Source organism: Malus domestica, chromosome 17 (genome assembly GCF_042453785.1).
Source record: "Malus domestica chromosome 17, GDT2T_hap1".
Classification (NCBI taxonomy): Eukaryota; Viridiplantae; Streptophyta; class Magnoliopsida; order Rosales; family Rosaceae; genus Malus; species Malus domestica.
Window position 1 is genome coordinate 25406850 of NC_091677.1, and position 18263 is coordinate 25425112.

The 18263-nt window shown below is 35.9% G+C and overlaps 3 protein-coding genes across 7 annotated transcripts; all 3 read right to left on the bottom strand.

Moving 5' to 3' along the window:
• Nucleotides 1-469: 469 nt before the first annotated feature.
• Nucleotides 470-4465, bottom strand: LOC114822470 (uncharacterized). The gene is made up of 4 exons (XM_070816442.1): nt 4378-4465; nt 3095-3874; nt 2871-2947; nt 470-682 (listed from the first exon to the last, which is right to left on the bottom strand). The coding sequence occupies exons 1-4, from the start codon at nt 4463-4465 to the stop codon at nt 470-472; spliced, it is 1158 nt and encodes a 385-aa protein (XP_070672543.1).
• Nucleotides 4466-8922: 4457 nt separating this feature from the next.
• On the bottom strand, nt 8923-12953 carry LOC103437298 (pentatricopeptide repeat-containing protein At1g52620). 2 transcript variants are annotated; one of them, XM_017332697.3, is made up of 4 exons: nt 10102-12953; nt 9872-9995; nt 9644-9729; nt 8923-9518 (listed from the first exon to the last, which is right to left on the bottom strand). In XM_017332697.3, exon 1 carries the CDS (start codon nt 12907-12909, stop codon nt 10279-10281), a length of 2631 nt encoding a protein of 876 aa, XP_017188186.1. In that variant the 5' UTR covers nt 12910-12953; the 3' UTR covers nt 8923-9518; nt 9644-9729; nt 9872-9995; nt 10102-10278. The 2 variants fall into 2 exon arrangements, with proteins under 2 accessions (XP_017188186.1, XP_017188187.1); XM_017332698.3 differs by having other exon boundaries at nt 9644-9761.
• Nucleotides 12954-13795: 842 nt separating this feature from the next.
• Nucleotides 13796-17851, bottom strand: LOC103437245 (pentatricopeptide repeat-containing protein At1g80150, mitochondrial). 4 transcript variants are annotated; one of them, XM_017332629.3, is made up of 5 exons: nt 17601-17851; nt 15955-17431; nt 15777-15847; nt 14507-14559; nt 13796-14134 (listed from the first exon to the last, which is right to left on the bottom strand). In XM_017332629.3, exon 2 carries the CDS (start codon nt 17377-17379, stop codon nt 16180-16182), a length of 1200 nt encoding a protein of 399 aa, XP_017188118.1. In that variant the 5' UTR covers nt 17380-17431; nt 17601-17851; the 3' UTR covers nt 13796-14134; nt 14507-14559; nt 15777-15847; nt 15955-16179. The 4 variants fall into 4 exon arrangements, with proteins under 4 accessions (XP_017188118.1, XP_070673280.1, XP_017188119.1 ...); XM_070817179.1 differs by having other exon boundaries at nt 15771-15847; XM_017332630.3 differs by having other exon boundaries at nt 17567-17799.
• Between the last annotated feature and the right edge of the window lie 412 nt (nt 17852-18263).

Sequence of the window (18263 nt, forward strand, 5' to 3'; positions counted from 1 at the left end):
TTTTTTTGTTTGTTAATGATAATTTGAACATTTTTTTTTCCAGAAACAGCGAACACTTGAACATTTATTTGAACTTGAGGTTGCTCTTTTGTAGTGTTATCTTTTGGAACTTTTGGAACTTCTGTTTGATTTTCTTGTAGCTTATTCTTCAGGATTCCAATCTCATTGAGAAGTTGATTGATTTTTCTTGGAGTTTCGGTGTTTTTCAACTGCAATTGTAGGATTTCAGCATCCATATCACTGATTTTCTTCTTGTTCAACTCTTCTTGAAGCTTTTCGATGTCTCTTTTGAGTTGTCCAGTTGTTTGACCCGAAACTACATAATTTATTTGGAGATTGTCAATTGCATGCATCATTATATGTTTGAACACTAGATACCTCTTATATTCCATGCCCGTACAGTTTTGAAATTGTTTGAACATCTCATCAGTTGTTGTTGTGTCAATACCAAGGATGTGAATTTGATAATCTAGATCAAGCTTTCGCAATTCTTCATCGTACAACTTGTCGAATTGTTCTTGGGCTTCATTAATGGTGGTTCATCTGTTTTACTTCTTCTTTGATCAGGTTCCATCACATCTTTTTCAACATCAGTCTTTTTTCTTTTCCTTGTAACAGTCTTTTCTTTGCCTTTTATGGAAGACTCATCTCCTTCCTTAGTAGAAGGAATAGGATTAGCAATCTGCACATAGTTACACAAGTATTAATTATTAATTCAAATTATTAGTGTGATACTGTTTATGGATTTGCAAAATGAATTCTAATTACATTTGTAGTGTTACACTGCTTATGGACTCTGAAAAAAAACAATTTTTTCTGGATTTTAGTGCTAGAAAGTATGCAAATATCAATGTTTCTAGATTGTAAGTCAGTGTTTCTATTTGTTAAATAACACTATTTTTGGATTTGTAGTACTAAATAGCATGCAGATATCACTGTTTTTGTATTTGTAGTATTAGAGAGTATGCACTGTTTCTAGAACTTCAAAGCTGAACCGTTTGTCAAAATGACTTTGTTTACTGGTCCTTACCTTAATATCTTCAACCTGGCCATCTTGTTCAACACTAGTCCTTTTTTTTTTTTTTTTTGCTGCCTTGCCTATGCCTTTTTTTGGAAGATTCATCTCATTTCTCAATAGAAGGAATAGGATCAACATTCTGCACATAGTTACACAACTATTAATCATTTATTCAAATTATTATTGTGATACTGTTTATTGATTTTGCAAAATAAATGTTAATTACATTTGTAATGTTACACTATTTATGAACTGTAAAAAAATTTGTTTCTGGATTTTATATTGTTAGAAAAGTATGTAGATATAAAAGTTTTTGGATTGTAAGTCACTGTTTCTCTTTTATTAAATAATATTGTTTCTGGATCTGTAGTACTTATTCATGCAGATATCATTGTTTTTGTATTTGTACTATTAGAGAGTATGCACTGTTTCTAATACTTCAAAGTTGGATTGTTTATAGACTTTAAGCTATAAGCATTTGTCAAAATGACTTTGTTTGGTACCTCAATATCTTCACCTTAGTCACCAGTTTTCTTTCTTTTCTTTGGGGTTGTCTTTCTTATGCCTTTTTTGGAATACTCCTATCATTTTTCAGTAGGAAGAATAGAACCAACAATATGCATATAGTCACACATTTGGACTATTTATAGTTTTTTGAATCTTGAATTGTTTCTAGAACTGTAAACTCTAAGCATTTTGTGAAAATGACTTTGATTACTGGTCATTACCTCCATATCTTCAACTTTGACATCTCTAATTGCTTGGTGTATCATTGTTGTGTCTCATCTTCCTATTGCCCGAACCATGCTTTCTTGGCCTTTTATCGTCTCAACAAGGTTTGTATTAAGACATATCCAATACTATACAAATTAGGAAAGTGAGTATTTATTATTTGAGATTTATAAAAAAAAAAATCATGCTTTTAAAATATAATTATGATATTTTTACCAAAATGAGAACAATGCAACCGCTAGTTGTTGATTCCTTTACTTCTTCTCTCTTATTGGTTTGTGATCTACACTCCAAACTTTCTATATTAGGAAAGAAAAATACACTTGTGAGGAGTGTAGAATGAGATTTTTGGAGTGTCAATAACACTTCCCTACTTATATATTAATCCATAAAGTTTTTCATACAGCATTCCCTTACAATATCCCTCGACGCGTTTGCATGTTCTGAAAGCGTTGCATGACAACATCATTACCAATACCATCAAACATCTCCCTCTCTATAAAAATAACCATGTTATCATTCATCCATTGATCTCCCATCCAATTTCTCAATCGATTCTTCAGAAATTTCATGGCCGAAAATGCTCTTTCAACGGTTGCAGTAGCAACTAATGTCACAAGCAAGTAAACCAGCGAATACACCTTGTGTTTTTTGCATTGAACCATTTTTTTGCAAGATCTATAATCTCTTTTAAACCTGAAAACTCAATGTTAGACCGCATATCCACAATGTAAGTCTCAAGTTGAATCTTAAGTATCACCAACTCATTCATAGAAAAGTTCTTAGGATAAAATTGGGCAAGACGCAATAGCTTTTGGCTATCAAAAGTAGAGAAGGAGTCGGCTGGACATAAACATGCCAAACGAAGTAACTCAATGTTGGTCTCATTAAAATGATTATTTAGTTCTTGAAGCTGCTAATCCAAAATAACATAAAATATCCTAACACAATAATGATGCATATTTGTGACTCTTGTGCTTTTCGTTGCCCTCACATTTGAGAAAGAAACATATCATCCATATTAGGCACATCAATATCATGTTTAGGACAAAATTTAGAGTCTTCACTAAGTAAAGAATCAAAAACCATTTTTTTCTCATTATCTCCGACCTTTGCTTACAAACTCCACCAACTTCATGGCATTTACAATATCATGATCCTTCCTTTGCAATGCTTGTGACAATTCATTGGTTATTCCTAGTATATATTTCATCAAGTGTAGATTAAACACAAAATCAAATGATTGCATGGAACATCTTTGTTGAGAGCTTAATCCATCATCTGCTTTTACTTCAAGTACATCAAGTATGGATGAGAACATAGTCATTATACTTACTAAAGTACCAAAGTGTGAACCCCAACTTGTTTCTCCAGCACGTTTTAAAGTAGTTTCTTGATTTTTGCCTTTCCCACTTGTAAACTCACTACTGTTTAGTGCTTCAATAACTGCAATAGATTGCTTCTCTCGAAGAAGATCACAACGCTTCGATGAAGCTCCAACAACATTTACCAAAATAATAACCATACTAAAAAGATACTCAATTTGGATGTTCTTCTTTGCCATAGCTACAAGAGCTAATTGAAGTTGATGTGCAAAGCAATGAATATAATAGGCACAACCACTTTCTTTCATAATAAGAGCTTTAAGACCATTGAACTCACCTTGCATATTGTTGGCCCCATCGTAACCTTGCCCACACAACCTAGAGATGCTCAATTTATGCCTAGAAAATACCTCATCAGTGGTTTCCTTGAGTGAGAGAGCAGTGATGCAAGTAACATGCCTAATGTCAATAAAACGCTCAACGACATGCCCATTCTTGTCCACATAGCACAATACAATAGCCATTTGTTTCTTCGTTGATACGTCGCAAGATTCATCAATCAAAATAGAGAACAATGAAGTGCTAATGTCTTTAATAATAGCCTTGATGGTCTCAATTGCACAAGCATTTACAATGTCTTTTTGAATATCTGGTGATGTCAATTTGTGATTCTCCGGAGCATTTTTCAAAGTAACGGCTTTCGCATCCTCATTATGGTCGGCAAGAAATTGTAGAAGCTCAAGAAAGTTTCCATGGTTGCTTGAATGTTCAGATTCATCATTACCAGGAAATGCAAGTCCTTGTCTCAAAAGAAATCGACAACAATTGATTGATGCATTCAACCGAGCTTTATATTGAATTCGAGCTTCATCATGAGTTTTAAAGAAAAAAGATTGGATATGTTGCTTTTGACTCCTTAAAGCTTCAAAATTACTCCATGCTTGATTGTGTGCACTATTGACCCCTCCAATATGAGTTAGTAGTTTTTATTTCTTCTTCTAGTTAGAAAATCCTTCGCCAACAAAGAAATCACCACCTGCTTGTTCTCCAATGTTTGATTTAAAAATGTAGCAACACAGATAAAAGGCAACATCTTTTTCTACACTATATTCCAACCAAGCATGGTTGAATCGTCTTTGCGTGTCTCCATATTTCTTGTAAGGAAATTATGGGTTTTAGGTTGTTGAGGACCAGCTAGCACATACGCTCTTCGCACTTGATCTCGAATATTAACATTGTAATCCAAAATTCGAATTTGCTTACCAGGATCTGATGGAAGATATGATAAAATAAATTATATACTATCTTGTCCCTGAGTATCATTATTTTTCTCAATAACTGGGGATGGCGGCGCTGATATTTTTATGTTCCAGTCTCCAAAGTCAGTCATATTGATACCAATAACATATAAGGTTCATACGTAATTTGTAGAATTTATAGAATAAGAATCTCAAAATTAGAAAGCTAAATTTTAAATTGTAATGCCAAAAAATGAATTAATAAAGTAAAATCATATAATAAAATACCTTGTGCAGTTGTGTAACACAAATCTAACTAATAAAATTTAGACTCTTAATCCTAGAGTAGACTGTACTAATATGCCTAATAACTAATCCAACCAACAATTCAATTAACCAATACCAATAAGCATACAACTTATTCAACAAATAAAAATTTAATTCAACTATTCATATGAATAAATGTATACCCATATTCATAGAATTCATAATTTCAGAATTTCATTCATCAATAATCATAGAATTCATATACGAAACAATAATTTCATAATTTCATATATCATATATGAATTCATAATTTCATAATTTCATTCATCAATAATCATAGAATTCATATCAATAACCAATAACCAATAACCATATTAGTGCATTACCATATGATTCTATACCAATTAAACAAAAATTAGTGCATTACCATATGATTCTATACCAATTAAACAAAAATTCGTCTTAAATAATTAATTAGGGTTAGGGATTATAGATTTAGGAATTAAAAAAATTACCTAAACATATATATGTCGGCTAGAGAGTGGCTGGCTGCTGGCCTAGCTTTATTGCATTGGCTGGGATTCTATATGCAGCGCTTCCCTACCCTCTATTGCGCCACCAACAAATCCCTCATAACGCAATTCCAAACCCAGATTTACCACATGCACACCAAAACTTCTCATGCAACCATTTATTTCAAAATCTTTCTTTGATTACTTTGATTTGGTTTTTGACTTGCAGGTTACATTTATTTCAAAACCTTTCTTTGATTACTTTGATTTGATTTGGTTTTGATTACTTTGAATTTTAGATTTTTCTCTATTAATCTGACTTTGGGTAATATCATCGGCATTCTATAAGATGTTCTATATTTTAGGTTATGGAACTGAATTTGGAGGTTTTGACGGGTTATTTTTCTGGAAGGGGGATTATGAGTTTGTTTCTAGGTTTCTTTTTTAACTATGTTTCTTGCTTGACTATGCATATACAGATTTTGGGTTTTTTTCACTGAGTAAAGGTATGCAAGCTTGAAATCAATATGCTATTTCAATGCATTCTCTGTTTTTTTTTTTTTCTAAATGAAAATATTGAAATTGCTCAAATAAATCTGTCCTATCAAGCTATAACTTAAATCAATCTATGCATCAATTGTTTTGGAAGGATTTATCACAAGCGAGCACACACCTCACTAGTCTCTAGCAACAAATAACTGTATATATGTGTGGTAATGACCTGACCTATAAAAAAAAAAGAACTAACATTTAATAACCTTAGCATAGAAACTTGAAAAAAATTCTTCTTTTTTGTCCACATTCTGTTTCCTTGTGAGATTTGAGTTATTCATTGCTTAAGCTATCATTTTGCATAACTTTAAAATTTGGATTTTGCTATGATCACCTAACTTGTAGAAATTACAGATCAACTTTTTTTGTTTTGTTTCGGGGCCTTCTGCATTTGGGCAATTTGGATGTTTGATTAATCCATATTGTTATTAATTTTCAGTTACCTGTTAATATTTGGTAGTAGTTTTTGTTAATCCAGATTTGTTGATTTTATATTTGGTAGTAGTTTTTGTGAATATCAATTTACCCTTCATTGGTAGTGATATCAATTTGCCTTTCAATGGTAGTGATGATGATTTGGATATGTAAGTTGTAGCCTTAATTAATGTCAATGGAAATCTACTTATGCAGGTTGTCTTAACAACTTAAGACATGGATGATTAATTTAGTTAAGTGACTGTCTCGTATCCAAATTGTTGTGATTTTGGATCATTGAATTGATCGAAGGAAGTAAGGAAATAGAAACAATTTGTTGTTGTTTTTCAAGTTCTGTCAAGTATATTGGTAATCTTGTTTATTTATAGTTTGTAAAAGAAATTGTTTATTTTGTATTATGCAGATGTCCTCAAAGATTTGGAAGATGGAGATCAGCAAACAGTTGGCTTGCTGAAGTATAACATCAACAAGAGACTGCACAATAAGATATAAGACTCGAATCCATCTCATTTGACTAGCTCTTGGCTGAAAGGTACTAACTTTGGTCATGATGGTGTACTAAATTTATATCAATTTTGACTTTAGATATTTCTTGTTTTTCTATCACTTACTAGGTTATATATTTTGGTCCTACAGATTTGAGAATTAGCCCGGCACTTCTTAAGGAATTGCTTGTTTTTTTGTTGGTATGATGCTCTTTTGTGAACAAATTGGATGCTCTATGGGCAAGGGACATGGAGGATGAGCTTGGGAGATTGCTTTTTTGAGGGTGATGCTGCTTTGTAGTCATGATTAGTTTCCTCTGTCAACTTTAGGATGTGCATCAATTGTAAAGAGGAACAAAACATTTTTTGTTTGTGTTAAAACTTCCAATTGTACTGTAATTGACAATTTCTACTAATTAATTTAAGTATTTGGAGTTTAATGTGTTTGTGGTGATTGTTGTTTCTTTCTATTGTGTTTCTTACAATATTAATTTAGATGTTATGAAGTTAGGTTTGTCTAAAATGAATTGCTAAAAATAAAAATAAATGTAAATTACAGCTGCAAAATTAGTAATAATTGTTGATGATAGTCTTTTTTTACGATGTACAACGTGTGCCGTGATTGCTTTTACATTATTACGACACTCAACAAGCGCCGTATCAAATATAAATTACGGCACACATGTATGCCGTAATTTCTTTTGCAGTATTACGACAGTTCATTTTTTTTTTTTTTTGGAAAAACCTTACGACAGTTCATTAACGTTGTATCTTAAGGCACGCAAGGCACACCTTAAAGAGCATTTACGACATGTTTTGCTTAAATTATTCACGGCTACTAGAGAACGTCAGATTTGACAAAACATCTTTTATGACAAGGGCTTTTTACTACTTGGGGACTTACGCCGTGAATAACTATTTACGGCGCTCTATGTGCGCCGCAAAAGACCAATTATGTTGTAGTCCTCCTAGTGGGTTGCGCGGGGTGGTGGAGAAGTCCTTATGTCTATGGATGTGCAGGCAACATGTTCTAAACGAGGAAGAAGAAGAGGTTTTAATTCTTTTTTTATTTAAACGATCTAATCAAAACAATGTTGTTTTGAGTCAGGTCAAATAAAAAAAAAATAGAAAAAGCACTCTCTCTTTCCTACTTTCTACAAACCTGAGAATCCCTTATGCCTTTCCTAATGTTTAAGTCCGAAATTAATTTCACAAACCCAGAGGTTCCAGATCCAATATGCAAGCTTCCCAATCCCTCATCCCACCAGTCACCACCACCTCCCTCCAATACCACTTGTCGTGCCGCCGCCTAATTCAATTTTCTTCCAAGTGTATGTAAGTTGTTTAATCTAAAATCCTAGTCCCAATTTATAATATAGATGTTAACCATTTAAATTGATGTATATACGTGTGATGTGAACCAATTTTATCTTTGGAAAGTCATAATTGGGTTATGATGTTGATGAGCATTTGTTGGTTCTGGCTTATGTGAGCTTAATCTTGATTCATTCATATGAACCAAATTTAGTAGAAAATAGAGATGTGAAACAAATTCAATAGAAATTGATGATGTTTAGAAAGATGATCGATGTTAGAACTTTTGGAACTTCTACATTAGGGTCACCGGACACTAAAATCCTGAATCCGCCACTGCATTTTGAGGTGTTGCAAAGGCACATTCAGTCGCAGTACAACAAAATCTTATACAAAGGAGGATGAGAGTGGAGATTTCGGTAAGCTTGTGGAGCGAGCACATGTTTATCTCTTTTACAACTATCAAATGCGAGGGCCTGTTTATTTGTGTAAAGTATCATTCTTCGTAGGGGTGCAAACGTGAAATAGGACTTTTTGTGGGATAGTGGGTAGTAGGTATTTTTTTTCCTATTCGAATATGCCTTTGGTGACTAGGAAAGAGGAAGACACTCAATCGTAGTTTTAAGTGGCAGACTAATTCTCCTCCCTACATAGCCTCGTTACCATATGAGGCGGTAGCGTACATTTTACTTCGAATTAAACAGTATATCAAAGCAAAGCCGACGGCCGCAAGAATGCATATGCGGAAGTTCAAAACTGGATTGGGAGTTCCAAACCTTTGCTTGCTTTCCAATTGACCAACACATTGGGGTTCTAAACTTCAGTATTTGATTTGCATTAGTATTGTTTTGAGGATGGTTGCGATTGTTGTAAATTCTAAAGTTGGTGGGTCACAACCACAACCATCCTTAATATTTCAGTGTAACCTATGGTGGGTAATTACATGTAACTTATGACGACCTTAAGAATTTACAAGCCTTTGCTTGTTGTAACATAGGTTTCGAGGATGCTTGTGATTGTTGTAAATTCTCAAGTCCAGTATCATATTAGACCCGAAGTTCTAATTTGAATCACCATCTTGACCATCAAATAATGATTGTATTAAATACACATACTCATATAAATTATATCTAACAAGCAAATATATTTATTAGTATATTACCGAATCAAATTATTTCGTGTGTATTGTTATACACAAGGTCTTTAGCCATCACTTGGGGTGGTCCTCCATACTGGGTTTGGAATTGTTATAAGGAGCCTGACGAATTTCTCAAGCGGAATTGAACTCGTGTCTTCTGGGCACCTTTTTATATATGAAAAAAGAGAATTTGTATGTCTTTGATTCACAGTGAGGACAACATTGAGGTAGCCAAACTAACGGGTGTACGCAACCTAGATGTCCAAGGACAGTTCAAGGTGTCAGAGCTCTCATCAGCAGTTGTTTATGAGATTGCCTACATAGTTAAATTAACAAATGGAGCATCTGGATGGGACTCCCTATTACACTGAAAATCAGACTCCCAGGGCAGGGCGGAACAGAAGAGAAGCACCAATATAGTCTACTCGAGAAGCTGAGAGGAGTGTGGATAGAGATTATTGGAGGCAGTTTTCAGTTCATGACACGCCCTCGAAATGACCTACTGTTGAATCACAAATGAAAGCTTTAGCTAAAATTCCTAAATCATAAGAATTATGATAATGTACGTGTCACAATTGTTTACTTGCATTTTTCTTGCTTATCTAGAAAAGGAGCCAGTAAACATACCCACAAAAGTTCAGAATTATTCTGGTCTACATGAAGCTGATGAAGAACTTAACCACCGTAACCACTTCCTTCACAGGCTCACCACCCTGCAGTATAATTGACAATAAATCTTCCTTGGCTGGCAACCGACAAAGAGGAGCATACTTTTAACACTATAATGCTACGATACATTACTTTTCTAAAAGATGGAAAAAGAAAGAAAGTACAACATAATGAGGAATTACATACCTTTAATACCTCAGATGCAAAATTCACATTGCTGGAGTATCCTGCTAACATGTATGATTGCTGTCATTCAACATAATTACATCTGATCTGCAAGTATATGAATATGTAGTTGAGAGGCACCAAACTGCATAAACAAACACCTTAAGGTGAGATTAATATGAAAACAAAACAAAACAAAATGGCAACCTACGGATTAAATCCTACATGTTTGATCTGTTAAGAACACCTACCGAAAGATTTGTACATGGAGGCACATAAACTCATTTAGATCCCCGAGAACCAATTCTCATGAAGTTATGATTGGCTTATCAAGCCACCGGATGGAAAATTGACTTCACGTTGTAGTGCTAACCTACCTGTACTGACTGACAAATCACTTGCGAGGAAAACAAAGATGATGTTCTTCCCTATCTTTTTATGTCTTTAAGATCCACCTCTTGGTCTCGAGACATAAGATCGTTAACCATTGACTGCAAAATAAGTGTAGCCTCAGATTCTCTTCCTTGATGTAAGTAATCATCTATTATACGCGAGAATTTGACAGCAGTTTGGAATTCCCGATCCTTCAAGTTAAAAGGGATGATGCTCTTCCATTCCTTGGATCTTCCTTCCAAACAAATACCATGCAGCAGACCAGCAAACGAAACAGAATCTAGAAGGATGCCATTATTAACATACTTTTCACACAGCTGTAATGCAGTTTTAACCATCCCATGATGGCAAAGGCAAATGATAATGGAATTATAAACAGCAACCTTTTGAAACCATCCATCTGATATCATCCTTCTGAAAACCCCCAGAAAAATAGATTTTTCATTTTGTTGGGACTCGTTGACTTCCTTCGGAATCGCACCAGGTTCATTGTTTGTGAACCCATTTACCAGATAATGGAAGGTGACGTCATTAGGAATGCACTTCTTCTTCAGCATTAGTTCAAAAAAGGAGGCGGCATTTGCAAGGTTACCTTCCTTGCAAAATGTTCCAATAAGTATGCTATATGTGACTACATTTGGCTCCAAGCCACAGGATTTCATCTCTTTGAAAGTTTTTACAGCTCCGCAGGAATCTCCCTTGTGGCAAAACCCATAGATCAAGGAGGTGTATGTGACCACATTTGGCTTGCATCCCTGTTTGACCATCAGTTCAAAGAAACTTAGAGCAGCATCCAAGTTATGCTGCTTGACATACCCATCAATAATTGTAGAATACGTGAACCCATCAGGACGATGATGCACTTTCCGCATTTTCTCAAAGCAAGAAAGTGCATCCTTCATCATTCCAAATTTGCAGAAACCCTTAATCATAGCATTGTACCCCACAACACCGGGGTTTAGACCCTTTTCAATAGTTAACCCAAATATATTTTTTGCTTCCTCAAGGTCACCATTTCTGATTAACCCGTCCACCAGAGTGGCATAAACATATGCATCTGGTGGTACATTTTGGTCAAGCATCTGACCAAGCAGCAACTTGGCAGTAGGAAGCCTCCCTTTCTTACAAAGGCCACTCATCAAAACATTGTAAATGTGAGCATCAGGGACTACTCCACTTTCCATCATTCTGTCCTGAACTGCCATTGCAACATCGACTTCCTCAGAAACAACAAGTCCATGGATGAGAGCTCCATAAGAAACCAGATCAGGTTTGTATCCTCTTTCTGTAATCTTAGTAAACAAATCCAAGGCCCTTCTGTGCTCCCGTTGTCTGAAATAAGTGTGAAAAAGAGGAGTATAACTAAATTTATTTGGCACCAATCCTCTCTCCATCGCGTGGTTTATAAACTGTTCAGCTTCCTTAACCTTCCCACCCTTGCATGAATTATGAATCAAAATATTGTAGGTTGTAATATCTGGCTCACAACCACTCTCAATCATCTGCTTTACTGTCTCCACTCCTTTAACCAAGCTACCATGCTTACATCTAGCATCAACAATATTATTACGTACTTGAACATTAATATGCAAGCCTCTCTCCTTCATTTCCATGAAAAGCCGATCAATCGCTTTAAACTTTCCTTCTTTGCAATACCCATTTATCATAGCTCCATAAGTTTCCAGAGTGGGCAAAAACCCCTTCGATTTCAACTCTTTAAAAATCACATTAGCACTTTCGACATCACCTTTTTTGCAATATCCGTCAATAAGCGTATTGTAAAAAACAACATTTGGTACACAACTCTTTCCCCACCTATCCACAATTAATTTTCTACCTTCCTCAACCCTCCCTTCCTTACACAACCCCTTCACCATTATACAAGTACTATAGTTATCCATACACAAATGCTCACGGCCACCTCTCTCAGCCATTTCGTCATACACCCGGCGTGCAACGTCAACTCTCCTACTTTTCACAAGAACATTTAACAACGAATTACACGCGAAAACACTCGGAACTACACCATACACCTTAACCACAATATCATACAAGTCAAGAGCTTTACCAACCATCCCAGAGTCCGCATAAGCTCTAATTACAAAGCTCAACGCATCATGGGTCGGCTTTACTTCTTCCAATTTCACCTTATCCATCACCAAATCGATCTCCGAAAACACCCGAAACCTCGCCAGAAGCTTTAACAGCGAAGAATACGCAGACCCATCTGGAGAGCAGCAGTAGGATCGCTTGAATGCCCAGTCAAAGAACTTCAAACCCAATTCTACATCGTGCACTCGGTCCAAAACGAAATGGGCAACGTCGGAAACAAGCATTTCGGTTTCGGAGAATTGGGTTTCGAGAGATTGCTCCCAATGATGTTGGGTTCTGAGGATTTGGATGGTGTCATTGACGAGTCTCTTGACGTGGGGAGGTGGTGGAGAAGAAGAAGAAGAAGAAGAAGAAGAAGTGGGCTTTCGGTTTTGAAGGGGTTTGATGCGAGAGAGAAGGGTTTTAGACATGTGAGAGTGTGAAGAGGTTTTGGATTTCTTGAGGCTTTCTGTGAGCGAGTTTTCAGAGGTTTGAAGGTGACGCAGCTCTTGGATTGGAATTACAGTCGCTGCACGCTTTCGCTTCAACAAAAAGGCGCTAAACTTAATTTTCATTTCAAATACTAATGCTCTCGGATATCAAAAGTCTCCACGACATTCCGTATGAGTTCATAATTTTATTAGCGTTTCGATCTAATAATATAATGTTACGTGAAAGTGTTTTTTCTAAAGAATATTGTATTATTGGATTAACATGTCATGATGATTTTATTTTATATAAATTATTTTTAACACGACATTTGTATCTCAAATGAAGTTCATTTGTCACGCCAGTAGCATGGTCGAATACCAAATATTGAGTCTTCGACAAGCATATCAACCATCCGCACTTGCATAGCTGTTAATAATATGTAGCATGCTTGTAAGTGAATCTATGTGAAGAGTGTGTACTAGCAGCCTATTGAGCGGTTGGATACACATGTTCAGGGTCGCCTAACCGAGAATACATCTCATTGGCAAACCTTTAACTTCCGAATTCTTTTGTCCAAGTATTGTCTAAGTTAAAAAAATGACACGTGTTTATAAAACACGTGCTATGTTTTAACTGGACAATTCCTTCCATGCAGCTTGCAATATGGGATGGAAGTCCACACCCAATCGGTTTCCGACAACTAAAAAACACAACTACGTTTAGCATATGGACATAGATCTTAGATGCTTCTTCAAGCAGTTCTGAGTACTGATTCTTCAAGAACTTCAGTATGCTTTTTTAAGAAGCACTTGGTTTTTTAATAAAAACTTCCAACATTTTTTTTAAACATATGATATTATTTAAATTAAGGATATTAAAGTGGATTAAGTCTCCCAATGGGTTAGCCATAATAATTTGGTTCGCATTTGCATTTGCGAGAATCGAACCTAAAACCTCTCACTTACAAGTGAAGATCAATACTACTAGACCATAATGCTTATGAGTTATGAAATTCCAAACAAGCCAACATTCTCAAAGAATTTATTCCCCAAACCGAACAGACAGAGATATAAATGGTAAATTTTGGATAGGCAGAACACTTGGTGAGAATTCAGTGTGATAACTTTAGAGCAATCAAACAATCTTCTCATCTTCTCTGACACTCAAATTCCAGGAGTTGAAGAGAGATCTACGATTTCATGCCAAGCATACAAGCGTAATAACTTCGGAAGGACAAGATCCAGCTCATGATGCAGCAACACCTCCTCCTCTTCAGACTTTCAACTTCTATTTCTTTTCCCCGGAATGCACCGAATCAAGTGTAATGAATCGACGCCCTGCCTGCTGGGCTCTGTTCCCCCTTGTTGCCTAATGCCATGATTTTAATCAGATACATAATCCACTCTACCCAGAATATGAAAAAGAGAGATTATATTTACACATCCCAAATTACTTCTCTCACGCTTTTAATTTTTTACTATTTTGTACACACTAAATAGAAAAATATTAAAAAATTAAAAAGGTGTGGGAGAAATAATTTGGGGTGTGTGAATATAATCTCCCAAAAAACTCATCTACCAATCATTTCGCTAACTGTTGCACATGTATCACCAATTCTCAATCAAATGATCCACTCAATCATAGACATACACACAACAAACGAAAGCATATGTACATGTACACTCACCATCAAATCAAAAACAAAAATGAAAACCTGTACATTAGATTTATTAACCTTACCCGAAGAAACTGTTATGCACCTCGAGAGGCAGAGTGGCAGATGATTGGATTTTCTGTAATAAAATCATAGCAAATACATAATTTGATTATATTTTGGGAGAGAATAAAATGATAGTAACAAATCGGAATTCATGTACAAGAAAAGTCTAGCCAATTAGCCATGTGAGTTATTTCCTATCGACTCCTTTTTATAAAAAGATTTTGACGCTTTCATGTCCAGCTAATCCACAATATACAATGTGCACCATAGTAAAAGCTTTCTCAACACAAAGTTTGGAATTTCAATTGATATTTAAATGTTCTGGGGTGATGTCTCGGTGCCAGACCCAAACATGGAAATGGCCTTCTATAGCAGGGGGAGGGAAGAGAAAAAGGTTTTCCTTCGCATTTGTGTTAATTTTTTAAAGGGGTTAGAGAAATATACACACTACGAACAGGGCTTAGAGAAATATCTGTGTATCAAACACGTTGTACTCAAGTTAAGGCAAACACTACCAGTCCAAGAAATATAAAACACGTAAAGGCAAATACTAGCTGTAAGGCGAACTCACACTGTATGAAAACCATGCGTCGACGTGCTAAGAAGGATATGCAGATATATATCAAGTAAACATACACAACAATAAAATCAGCATGCAGATATACACAAGTGGGTAAGCAACATTTGAGCCAGCATTTTTTCATTAGTGTGTGAATAGCATATCCTATTATCTATCTTCCAAATTTAGGGTATTCTCAAGCCACTCCCCGGCCACATCAGATAAATTTTCGTTTTACCTTCCATCCATTCAGCATGTACTATGTTAGTCATCAAAAGATTTTTTTTTCTTGTGCATTCTGCAGTGTAATATAAACCCTGTATGTTTCTAATCTTGTGGTTCATTAAGAGCTTGAGAAAATGGTCAAGAAGACGTGGCAAGTTTGGGACATAAGAACAACACTTACAATTTCCCAGATGTTAGTAGTTCAAAACCACCAAAGCTTCGAGTTAAGATCAACTAATGGTTGAGCACCTAAACAACAACAACAAAGCCTTATCCACTAAGTGGGGTCGGCTATCTGAATCCTAGAACGCCACTGCGCTCGGTTTGTAATGGTTGAGCACCTAACTAAATAAATTATCCTATGGCAAATCTTATATCCTTATGTGTTACTCAGAAGCTGCATAAGTTATAGGCCTTAATATAATCAACAGCATCTGATAATATATGTAAAATTAATTATTAAAATACTTGTTTCATCAAAATTAAATATTTTAAATTACCCATACAAGCATTTTATGACATCTAATGGGGATGACTTTGCCATTTTCCCTGACCATTCTGTTCTTCACCATCAAATCTGAAAGCATTGAACAAACAATCAAAATCATAGACGCTAATTACCCAACAGTAGGCAAAAAGGGCTAACTACAGCATTAGAGGAGAGCCATTGCATAATGAACTTACAACAATTTTGGGTGACAGCAGTCCATTCAAAGCTCCATTCAACTGAGGTGGTAATACAAATTATTGAACATTGAAGAACCAGGATGTCACTTTCATATGATTAAAAAAATCGTGTCAATTGCTCCGCAGATTCACAAATGAGTAGGTGAAAAGAATACTAGCTCTTGTTGAGCTGTCCAGTTACATAATCAACCACTTTTCAGTTTTCCCGTCCACCATCTTATTTCAACTCTTGGTCAGTATGGTTTGCAAAACACCCAATTGTTTCGTAGAAAATGGAGGCGCCCTTTTTCGAACTAACATCATGATTGCCTTAGCCTTACCAAGCTGGTTTGCCTTCTTTAGGCCTTCAAGCAATGTACGAATGGTATCCACATTCGGAAACCAATTCTTTTGCATGCAATCTTTACACATAGTATATGCCAAATCAAAATCTCCTCCTTTACAAAGATAATGAATCATGGTCTGATATATTTTGACATTGGGCTTGTATCCCTTTCCATGTAGAGCAGAATACACCCTTTTGGCCATTTCAAGATACCCCGCCTGACAAAAACCTTTGATGACCAAATTATATGTAACCTCATCGGGTGTTATCTCAATATTCTGCATCAAACCCATCAATCTATTCGCTTCCCAGGCTCGTCTCCTATATACCAGATACTGGATTCTAACATTGAAAGTCGCAAGATTAGGCAAACAGCCCTTCAATATCATAAGATTCCACAAACCATTACCAATTTCCCACCGGTTGTCCTTATAAAATGCTGACATCAGTGTTGTGTATGTAATGACGTCTGGCTTTATCCCCAACTTCTCCATCTGTACCATGATCTGATATGCTTTAACCAAAATACCCATTTCGCAAAAAGCCTTTATGACAATATTGACCGAATATATATCCAGTTCAATGTCAAACTTCTCCGGAATCTCACTCAAAAATGCCTCTAGGGCTCCTAAATCACGGGTTTGAGTCAGAACCTTGAGTGCAGCGTTGAAAGATTTAACAGTCCTAGAACAACCATATAAATGCATATCACAAAAAGTATCAATAGCATGTTTAGTCATCCCAGCCTTACCATACAATGTTATAATCCTCATTATAAACCCTTCTCGCCGACCTTGGGGAAGGCTCTTCTGATGCTCAAGCAAATGTTCAATGTAATCAAACCGGTGAGCTCCAGCAAGTCGAGACACCATGTCGTCAAATGCAAACCGGTTCTCAATGACAAGCCTATTGTGCGCGTTGGCCTTAAACAAATGAAACAGCTTTTCCGGGTCTCTCTCAGCTTTAAGCTTAACCAGGGCAGGCTCTTCTAATGGTTTCGTATTCAAAACGCGATTGGACGCAGCTGCAGGGCAATCATTCGAGGTTATGGCAATGGCGGCATTACAGAATCTGCGACTGGTTCGCAGAGAGAGCATGTTTCAGGAGTTTCCCAATATTAATGCACATCCATCCATCAACATCGGCATTCTACACAAACCATTACGAATAAATATCGAAAACCCACTTTAAAAATTGAGGAACCCAGAAATACAAACGCCCAAAAGAACCAGAAATCACAGACTTTATCATATATTGTTCAAATTTTCAGAAACTGGAACACACCCATTTGCTGAAATTGAAGGGTTTAGGCACCCACCTGAAAGGAGCTTCAATGCCCGCGTGCAAAAGCAAAAACCCAGAAACGCAAACACCATCAATGAATCGTATATCCTCTCTAATCAAATTAAATTACCAGAAGGTTAGAGAGTGAGAGAGGGAGGAGGTTTTAGCATTGGGGATCTGAGGGGGACGTTATTTGGTTAAGTGATTAGAGTTGGCTGGGATTCTCTGTGGGGGTTTAGGTTTTTCTATAGGTTGGGTTTTCTTTGTGTTGTGCTTGTGCACTGTGATGGTACAGCGTGCGGGTCCATGGTAAGGGAGCGTGGACTGCTCAAGCACATTTTTGGTGATTGGTTGCTGGGACAGCTAAATTAAAATTATTATTGGGAACAAAGAAAAATGAGAAAAATAGAAAAATAAGAAAAATAATTTCCCTATATCTGACATCGTGACAAGACTTGTAAGAAGCCGATATGCCTAATGGTTAGAATCTTTCTTTTTAACCTATTACATTTCAGATTCAAACTCTCTTTCTCAATTTTTAGTGTTGATTAATGTGGAATCACGCTTGCATTCAAAGAAATATTATGACATGAATCCTTCAAAAATATAAATTGTTCATAGATGGGAAGAATGTTGTTGGTAAAAGCATTGTCCATCCATCTTATTGATCACTCATTGATCTCGATTTCTCGATGAC

What these genes read in the sequence shown, in the direction of transcription:
- LOC103437245 (XM_017332629.3), bottom strand. Translation starts at nt 17,379, where the DNA reads ATGCTCTCTCTGCGAACCAGTCGCAGATTCTGTAATGCCGCCATTGCC.
- LOC103437298 (XM_017332697.3), bottom strand. Translation starts at nt 12,909, where the DNA reads ATGAAAATTAAGTTTAGCGCCTTTTTGTTGAAGCGAAAGCGTGCAGCG.
- LOC114822470 (XM_070816442.1), bottom strand. Translation starts at nt 4,465, where the DNA reads ATGACTGACTTTGGAGACTGGAACATAAAAATATCAGCGCCGCCATCC. An exon ending in TGATACTCAGGGACAAGATA is followed by an intron (nt 3,875 to 4,377) that starts GTATATAATTTA and finishes TTTTGAGACAAG; the next exon opens with GACTTGCATTTCCTGGTAAT. An exon ending in AAGTTGGGGTTCACACTTTG is followed by an intron (nt 2,948 to 3,094) that starts GTACTTTAGTAA and finishes AATATATACTAG; the next exon opens with GAATAACCAATGAATTGTCA.